Genomic DNA, 9461 nt, shown 5'->3' with positions numbered 1-9461 from the left:
CGTTGTTACTGTCACATTCAAACCTGACAAGAATCTTTATCCCGAAGGTGAAAGATGTGTTTGCAGTGTTCTGTGTGGCTTGATAGTGCAGACACACTTTGCAAAATGGTTTTTTATGAATGAAAAATTTTTAGAAGAAGTAATAGCAACATTCCCTTGAGTATGTGATTATGTATGATTGATATGTTGAGTTTAACGTCCCAAAACCACCTTATGATTATGAGAGACGCCGTAGTGGAGGGCTCTAGAAATTTTCACCACCTGGGGTTCTTTTCCGCCTCCATCGGAAATGCAGCCGCCGCAGCCGGGATTCGACCCCGCGACATGCGGGTCAGCAGCCGAGTACCTAAGCCACTAGTCCACCGCGGCGGGGCATCTCATTGTATAATTGGTGCTTTTGGTACAGGTGCGAAATAGAGCAAGGTAGGCAATCTCTACGCAGAGAAGAAAAGAAAACACTTGATAACACTTGAAGAAGACTAGGGCTTTGCGTTGCAGAGTAGAATGCGATATCGCAATCGGGTTTCGTGCAGATCGCCTTCTCCAATGCTAGCCTCGTTTTTGGTCTCGTTGCTTGCCTCAATCGTGTCCTAAAGCAACAAGTCATTGCGCGTTACATTGCCTGTTCGAAGCTGTGCTACAATACTTATTGCTCGTAGAGTCATTTATTACCTTCTACCACATAGCTCCGCCTTTAGTGTATCGGCAAGAGGACCATTGTCCCGTAAGGAAACACGCGAACATCAGCAAGTGCTCACTTTGCTGATGTTTTTGCAGCTGTCTAAAGAGCTCTTCGCGCTATAGGTATCGTGAAGTCGATTTTACCTCAGTGCGGCGCCGGAACGAAAAGCTTAGCGGATAAAACTAACCATAACGAAAAGGGGTCGCTCAAAATAGTACGCGATGCGTGCGTATCCTTTTCTGCATAGGTGGGTGGATTGTGAAAGAGACTCACAACAAACGAGGGCACGCGTCTGTTTTCAGTGTGCCTCTGACGGCAAACGCCAACGAATTTACGATGGGGTGGGGCAAGGAACGGACCTCCCTCTTGTCCTTGTGCGGTGCCTATGTAATTTTAGGCAAATTCAGCACTTCTTTCTCAATCCATAGGTTTTGACACCTGGCCTGGATCGTTGGTTTTTCCACGGAATGCTAAATGCGTTCATGAGGCTCCTTCGACAACGCGGCCGTCATATGTAGTATTTCTTTTCGAAGAAGGTTCAAGCAGTATCAATGACTCTGCAACATATGTCCTGCCAGGTCATATAGACTGGCTATAGTTATTTCTCACTAGGAGGTTTGCGTCTTTTTCTTTATTTCTGCCGCAGGCAAGGCGAGAACTTTTCGCTCACAAATAACGACGCTGACATCAGAGCCGGTGCTGCAATTGCTCCAGAAGCAGCTGTTCACCTCAGTTACAATAAAATTTGCTAGCCTAATGGAGAAAAGACATCAAGAAACAAGGACGAAGCAAAATAGACTAACCTTCATTTGAATTAGGCAACTTTATTACTACCCAAGGGTAAAAAAAAACTTTGCAAGTTGTTTGCAAAGAAGCACTTCGAAGGCAATCTAAAAGAGCGAAGTTCCCTAGAAGTTGATGCCGGTGGCGTAACTATGACATTACCATCTGGGACATTCCTGAAGACTCGATGTGAACTGACTAGGCTTTACACAGAATTCTTCAGCAACAAACACGCACTCTTTTTTCAGCTTCTTAAAATCAGTTTGTGTGCTCCAAATCAAACAGTTCGTTTTCTCTGAAATGTGAATGCATAACCATCGATTAGTGTTTAATTTCGCTGCAACCTAATTACCTATGACATTTCATGATAACTTCAACTCAATGTACAAGATATAATCGCAACTTTATTTTGATACGAATTCTGTGTTAGTATGAATTATTGCAGATGTTCATTTTTGTTACATATATCCCAGGCTGCAATTAGGATGCAAGTTGACTAAGCTTCGGTTAAATAAAGCTTTTTATGAAATAGGGAGTCATTGTCCTAGGCTGCATATACTAAATTTTTGCGCTTGAGATGTATCGGCACAATCGTCTTGCTCCCTTTCAACAATATTCACCAATCAAAAATGCATAAAAGTGATAACAGCAACGCAAATTATTACTCGTAGCATGTGACTGAGAGAGTTTGGATTAGTATCCATGCACGTTCACCCGTCGGGGGTAAATTGCCGCTTCTTGTAGAGCGGCCAAAGTAGCTGCTTATTCAAATGAAAGACATTTTGCTCTGAGCTGGCTCATCGTCACCATCATCGTTTATTTGACCCTTAAAGTTCTTTGTTACAATTACATAAGGAAGGGGGGGGGGAACATATTACTAAGTTCAAAAAAAAGCAGTGGGATTTTTACCCAGGTATCCTGCGCACTGGCGCAGTATTCTACCAATGAGCCACGCTAGTGCTTTCAACTCGCTTACAAACTTGTTTTACGCAGGCCTGATGTCGGGAAAGGAATCACGGGTATATGAGTAATAAAGCTCTTTATAACAGCAAAGAAACAACCAGGCGTGATATTATTACTGTGGTAAAAACCCACTTCGGGCCTAATTCTTCATCATCGCCAGCCACTTCATAAAAAATTGGCACAAAATATTTTGCAAGGGCATTTCAGATCAGAAAAAAAAACTATGAAAGGCCGCTGTTTCAGCTCTTCCAGTCACAGCGAAAGCTGGAAGAGTGCCCTTTCAGAGTGTCTATTTAACATTCTTTGTGTACCTGCTGCGAGCACTTTTGCAGGGAAACCACTACGCCATTGTACATCAAGTGGTAGGCAGGCATTCACTATGTAATCTTTCGTCATTCATCAAAGACTTGGGGTACCTGATGCATATTTGCAACGAGTTTTGTGCAAATTATTGTGTGCTTTGGCTGACTGTAAAAATAAAAAAAATTGTCAGAAGATTTTATTCGCCACAATACTCCAACGTGGGTGTGCACCAAAGATAATAAGTGATCAAGACCATGTTTCTTAAAGGGTTGAAGCATTCGAACACCCTCTAGTTGTGCGATTCCCAGTATGATGTTTGTTGGATGCTGCAAAATACTATAACTCATAATAACACAATTATTTTTTACCATGCATCACACCTGCGGAAGGCCAGTTTAGAAAAGAGTTTGAGGTACCACCACGGCTAGGTGTTAAATCGCTGGTTTGGTACGCAGGAAATGCGGGTTCAAATCCCATTGTGTCCTTGTTGGTTTTTATTTACAAGGTGTTTCGTTATTTTGGGCTTTAGTGGTTACGAGTGGCGGCGGCGGTGGACAAGCTACGGTGTGCACGTAAACTGCGCCGTGTTTTTATAACAGCTTTCGCTGTAACGCAAATAATATTATTAATTTTACTACTACTATATTACTACCATTATTATTATTATTATTATTATTATTATTATTATTATTATCACTTGGTTCGAGTAAATAGAAAACATCACAAGAAAAAGGAAGGGAAGTAGCTGAGAGCTGTCACCTATTGTATAACTTATCAGGGGTTATATATAGGAAATTCGCTATTTTTACAGATAGTTTAGAAAAAATCACACAATCGACAGATTATCAGCACCTCAAATTTCCATGGAAAGCCCAGTCGAGTCCATCAAAAAAACTTGAAATTATAATCTCCAGATTCCGGTGCCGTGTCCCCCCGTGAAATTTTTATTTACACAGAGCTGGTCTGACACTTTCCCCCCCTTTGTCCGTTCTGCGAAAAATCAGAAACTATTTAACATCATTTTGGCTCATGTCATAACTATGCATTAATTAGGAAACGACTTTTAGATATTCCATTTGCGAAGCTAGGTTTGAATTTAACCACAGAAATGTTCTAAGTTTTGGTGCCTCTGTTTTGGGATTTTGCCACAGAGATGCATTCGATGCGGTGTGTAATTTTATTCAAGACTCTAAATGTTTTTCAACATAAAGCCCACTTGAACAGATACTCAAATTAAAACCGGGTCGAAAAGTAATTTTCAATTCTGGATAAATCCGTGACATACCAAATTAATTGGGTTCGGCAAAACCAGCTGTCTGGTCGGCTCCCAAAATCAAGTTGTAGCTACTTTGTTGTTGATTCTTTTTTCTCACTATCTAAGTTTTTGGTTCTTTCTTTTTTTAAGATACTGTATTCACTATACAACTCCCCCCCGCCCTTTGTTTTCGTTGTAAGCAATAAAGCAGTTATCGTCCATATGAGACTATATGTTCTCTTGGCCAATCCCCCAGAGTGGGTACGAGCCATGCATTAGAGGATACAAACAAACAAACAAACAATATTGGAGCACAACGCCTGCCTGCTCTTTTGGAAAATGAAGGCATAAGGAAAATAAGAGAAGAAAGAAAAAAAGAGAAGAAGAAAGTTGAAAGAAAAAACACACACGCAAAAAATAAATAGTCACATAAAAATTCTGTATAAACGTGATGCTAAGTCCGTCTTCGTTAAGAAAATAAAAGGACTCCGTGAGCCTGGTCACGCCTATAGAAGTACGTTCTCCTTGGAACAAGCCATCATCAAGAGTCGTGCATCTAACTGCAATCAGTCCATAGTTGTTTTTGAGTAGTGCTTGCTGCACAACCAGTTTAAGGCACTCTAAAATGACGTGTTTCAGTGTCTCGCAGGAGTCCTGTGACGAAAATATCGGACTGTCAGCACATCTTTGACTATATAATCTTTCGCGCACTCACACATAACTGACTCTTAACTAGTATAACAAGGGCTGTGGCACGATGACTCAATTCTCGACCGTGAATGCGAGGAGGAAACAATCCACTTGCCCCACGCTGATCAGGATAATGTATCAGAAGATGATGGTGAATCAGTAGAAGAATGCTGTCAAACCGGCATAAAAATTCTTAGTAGTCACACTTGTTGCGGGCACAACTTGAAGCGAGGCGATCGGCCTCTTCATTGCCAGGAATACCAACATGCGGAGATATTTACTAAAACTTCAGGGACACACCATGAGAAATACTTTTTGTTGCAGATTTAACAATGTCGCATATAACAGGGCCAATGGAGAAGTACTTAGAACAGGCGTAAAGAAGGATCTTAGAACAGACGTAAAGAAAATTGCTGATAAAAGTGTAAAAATTGTGCGCACAAAATTTAAACATACACGAGCACAAAAACGTTGACTTCGGTAGAGTTTCCACTGGCTGCCAAGTTTAGGTGAGTATTAGAGTAGCTGTTTTAATGCGCACAAGTGATGCTCGGAGACGTTGACTCCCGGTAAGTTATTCCATTCTTTTCTGGCGACGGGAAGAAATGAACTGTTGAATGCAACGATCCTACTGTGAAAGGACGTTGTTGGAGGCTTCAGGAAATAAATAGCCGCTAAGAGTATAGCGGGTGGGAGAATGTGGGAGCCACGCAAGTAATGAAAAGACTTTTATAACATGTGACATAAAAAAGTCGAGAAAACTTACGTCTGTCAGCTAGATTCTGCAATTTTAAGAATCCTTCATAAAAGTTATGCTTCTTTTGTGATTGTAATTGGAGGTGATAAGCCGGGCAGTCTTATTCTGAACGGATTCCAGCGCATTATTCAGATAGGTTTGGTGAGGGCTCCAATCGGAAGACGCGTATTCAAGCTTCGTGCCAACGAACGTTAGGTACGCAATTTTACGGATGTAACTAATTTTTTTATCAATCAATGACCAAGTGTGTATTGTTATCCGGCCATGTGAGTGAGTTACAAATAAGCACGCCAAAGTATCTGCAATTGTCGACTCAGGCCAAGTTTGTTCAGTTTAAATTGTAGCCATATCGAGTGTTTCACTGCTTCCGAGATACGCGCATGATTTCGCATTTGGAAACACTTGTCTGCATCAACCACACTGAACAATTATTGTCAACTAAAAATAGATTACTTTGTGGAATTTTGTGTTTTTTAGTTGTAATTATGCGGTAGTAAAAAGAGGCAGTCAACCTCAAATAAATGAATGGATGGTGATATTCTTGATGGTTGATTGTTAACGTACGTAAGGAAGAGTAAGGGCCCGAGAATTGAGCCCTGAGGGACACCGGATTTGACCGGAGCAGTAGTGAAGTGAAGGCAGGATTACACTGTTTTTTCGTGCTTATATCCATGATATCAATTTGTATGGCAGTGGTATTCATGTCATCAAGTTGAGTGGTTGCAACAAGCACAACGTTATTGGTATTGGTTGATTTTTACGAATATAACCAAGACAACCGGTGGTTCATGAACTAGCTTCATAATATGCTTTCCATGTATCTCACTTCTACATCCTATGGTTCATTGAACTGAATTTCTCTGTTTAGCTTTCGACGTACAAGTTCATGCTATTGTTAGGAGGCAGCGTCAGGACTCATGTGCCAGGTGTGCGGCACCACATCTGGTACCTATAAGACCACCATCTACCGCAGTTGTCTTTTGCAGTGGTACGAAGAGAAGTCATTCAAAGCTCTATCTGATACCAACTTTCAATATCTACGACGAATAGTCCACAATCTTTTACATACGCACGAGTAGGGCAACGCCATGTTTCATGTTTATTCCATTAGGCTGATCCCGTTGTTCCTGCATTGTCACAAAGGCCTGTGTCTCAAGGCCTGTGCTTCATTGGCAAAAGCCTGTGTCTCAAAGGCCTGCCGTTTACGCCCATGCACCTCTTCATCGAAGGAAGGGCGCAGAGAAATGTCTGTCAACAGACTCTACCGGAACAGCGCCAGCATGTCTTTCCTGCATGTGCAGCTAAACGGCTCGTCACTGCAAGTGCACGTTGTAATGACTTCCAAGCGGACACGTTTGCCTCGAAATAATTCTGATGCTTCACCACTTGATGCTCCACCAGTGAAGAACATGATCATCATTGTCGTGAGTCTTGCGTAGGCAGCGAGCACAGAGTGCCCGCGCAGCGAACTGAGTCAGCTGCAAGACCGGGCACCTTCGTCGTCTGCGCAAGCTGGCGTGACAATCAGAAGCACCCCATGACCTTTTGACAGCATGCCAAATCAATACTCCTTCGTTTTTCATTTTTAAACGTCATTTTCAAGCGCTTGCTTCTATCTAAGACGATTTTCTCGCTTCTCGTGTTTTTACGTTATACTAAGCTCTAGCGATCGATAGGGCTCAGGACCGCACCCCTCAAATCCTGATTTTCCAGAGGGCCCGCGCAAGGGCACTCTGGTTTAACCCTTCCTGATTCTGTTTTAACCTGATCAAATACGTAGGGGTAGACACGGTGTGCAGTGCGTGTGGAGAAAAGGAGAAAATTGCGGAACATTTGATAATGTTCTGTGAATGGCTTCATCCTATAGGTTGGGATGATGGAGCAGAGTTTTTCAAAGCACTGAAGCTCAGGGACAGGGATGACGAAATGGACTTTAAGCGGGCAGAATTAACTAGAAGGGAGTATCTACTTGGTGGCTAAAGTCAAGCACGAGTGAAAATTAACCTTTCACTGCTAAGTACCTTTCCTCAACCTCTCTATTCAAAAGATAAAAGAGATAAATCTAGTTTTTGGTTCACTAATGATTACAGCTGGGTGGCGTTAGCCACCGCCCAATCTAAAGGATACAGCCATATCAATCTATCCATCCATCTAACCATGTCTGAATGGGCCTAGCCAGACGACGCTGCATGAACTCGCAGTAGTGGGAAAGATATAGAGAGGCAGTATCTAGTTGAGGCAGCTAGAGGACGACTACGACGAAGAGCCGAGTCCGTGACTCGATCTGCGAGCGGTAACCAGTAGTACCGATAAACGTAAAAAAACTGCAATCGCTATGGGTACCAGGCCACCGCGGATTATATTTGAACGAAATGGCTGACTTTTTATCAGCAGTATCCCTGGGTGGGCCCACCATCCCAGTTTTGCCAGATACGGCTTACGTGACAGGGCTAAGGTTCCGAAATGCTTGCCTGCAATGAGAAAAGGTAACTTGGATAATTACAAAGATTTCGAGCATTTAAGCTATTGCTGGAATAAACAGTGGTGTGTATCTCGCCAGTTCAAGGTCACTTATACCATATTGCGCAGTGCAGTTCCACAACTAAATTATTACCTTAACAAAGCTTGGCTCAAGGCGTCACCGCTATGCATTTGGTGCAACGAAACTGAAACAATTGAACATTTCGTTTTATTCTGTCATTGTTATTCTTATCAGAAAAAAAAAGATTTTAGTTGCCCGATTACAAAAGCTAGCAATACAAGGAAATCTACAAGTAATTTTATCACTTGGCGGAACTTCTTTTGGTTACAGCCACAGGAATGTATGCTCCACTGTGTTTGATTGCATCAACGCAACTAAAAGCTTACCGTGCAAATGAACCTCTACCTTTTCAGATCTTTAGCTTATAATTCGTAATAATGTCTATCAAAAACAAGAGATGGTTTGACCGCTTGCTCAGCAAACATTTTTGTTGTTTTGGTATAGTATTATTTTTAAACTATTTTTTTCAGATTGGCTTCTTTTTCATTTTAGTTTCATTTAGGTATAATGCCAACGGTTCTTGGCCCATCCCCCTGCGTGGGTAAGCGCCTTCCATCAGAGGTCATCAGCATCAGCATCAGCATGAACCGAGCAACGTGCGGCTTTGAGTCTGCGTGCGACGCACAGCAGTGAACAAAGGTTTCTCGGCAATTTCTCACGGCGTACCAGAACTCTTTTCACCTTCCTATTCAGGGTTCATTTTGTGCCCACGTGTTTGTACGGTATTTGAATGGCGTAAGCTTCCCTTACCAGGCAGCTCACTCCTGAAGAAAGCCGAGTGTCAGGCCGGAGAAAGCCTGTGCCCGTTTTGTGTAATCGGCGGGTATCTGGTGGGAGGTGGGTTCGAACCTACGACCTCCCGCCGCCGAAGTGGACACTGTAACACAAAACCACGGCTGTGGTACAATACAGGGCTGCATGAAATGTACTCGTATGTTCGCAAGTACATACGTTCCTGCACTGCGTGTCAGCGACGGAAAACTACTTTTCATGCCTCTGGAAAATAACAACCATTGCCGTGTCCAGCTCGGCCGTTTTATAGATACGGCATCGACATCTACGGCCCACTACCTGGTACTCCTGCTGGAAATCGCAGGATTTTCTTGCCCGTTGTCCATCTCACCCGTTACGCGTAGACCGCCACTTGTCAGCCGCTGTTGCTCATAGTCTCGTCTTTTTCATCTTACGTAGTGTTATCCTTCACTATGGCGTACCAGCTGAGATGCTTAGTGATTATGCGCGTGCGTTTCTATCGCACGTCGTCCAGGAGCTTTCCAGTGAGTGCAATATTATTCACCCACCACTACGAGATATCGGCTACAGACAAACGGTTTCACGGAGCGATTTAACTGCACTTTCAGTGATATGCTCTCTATGTACATATCTTCTGACCATTCTAAATATGACTCGGTACTTCCTTTCGTGACATGTGCGTGTAATACACCCATGCGAACAATTACTGGGTTTTCATTTTTTTTTCTACTTT

At 42.7% G+C, this 9461-nt stretch overlaps 1 protein-coding gene across 2 annotated transcripts in view; it reads right to left on the bottom strand.

Annotated features, from left to right (window-relative positions):
- Nucleotides 1-1486: 1486 nt before the first annotated feature.
- The window catches only part of LOC142767581 (uncharacterized), a 73424-nt gene continuing 65449 nt past the window's right edge, over nt 1487-9461 (bottom strand). The window contains exons 9-10 of one of the 2 annotated variants that reach the window (XM_075869544.1): nt 8726-8852; nt 1672-1760 (exon numbers count right to left, since the gene is read on the bottom strand). In XM_075869544.1, coding sequence (XP_075725659.1) covers nt 8734-8852 — 119 coding nt within the window. In that variant the 3' untranslated portion in view covers nt 1672-1760; nt 8726-8733. Of the gene's footprint in view, nt 1761-8725; nt 8853-9461 lie in introns of both variants that reach the window. The other variant, XM_075869543.1, reaches the window with a different exon arrangement.

This window comes from Rhipicephalus microplus, chromosome 7 (genome assembly GCF_043290135.1).
Source record: "Rhipicephalus microplus isolate Deutch F79 chromosome 7, USDA_Rmic, whole genome shotgun sequence".
Classification (NCBI taxonomy): Eukaryota; Metazoa; Arthropoda; class Arachnida; order Ixodida; family Ixodidae; genus Rhipicephalus; species Rhipicephalus microplus.
Note: the sequence above shows the minus strand (reverse complement) of the source record. Positions and strands in the feature narration are given on the sequence as shown.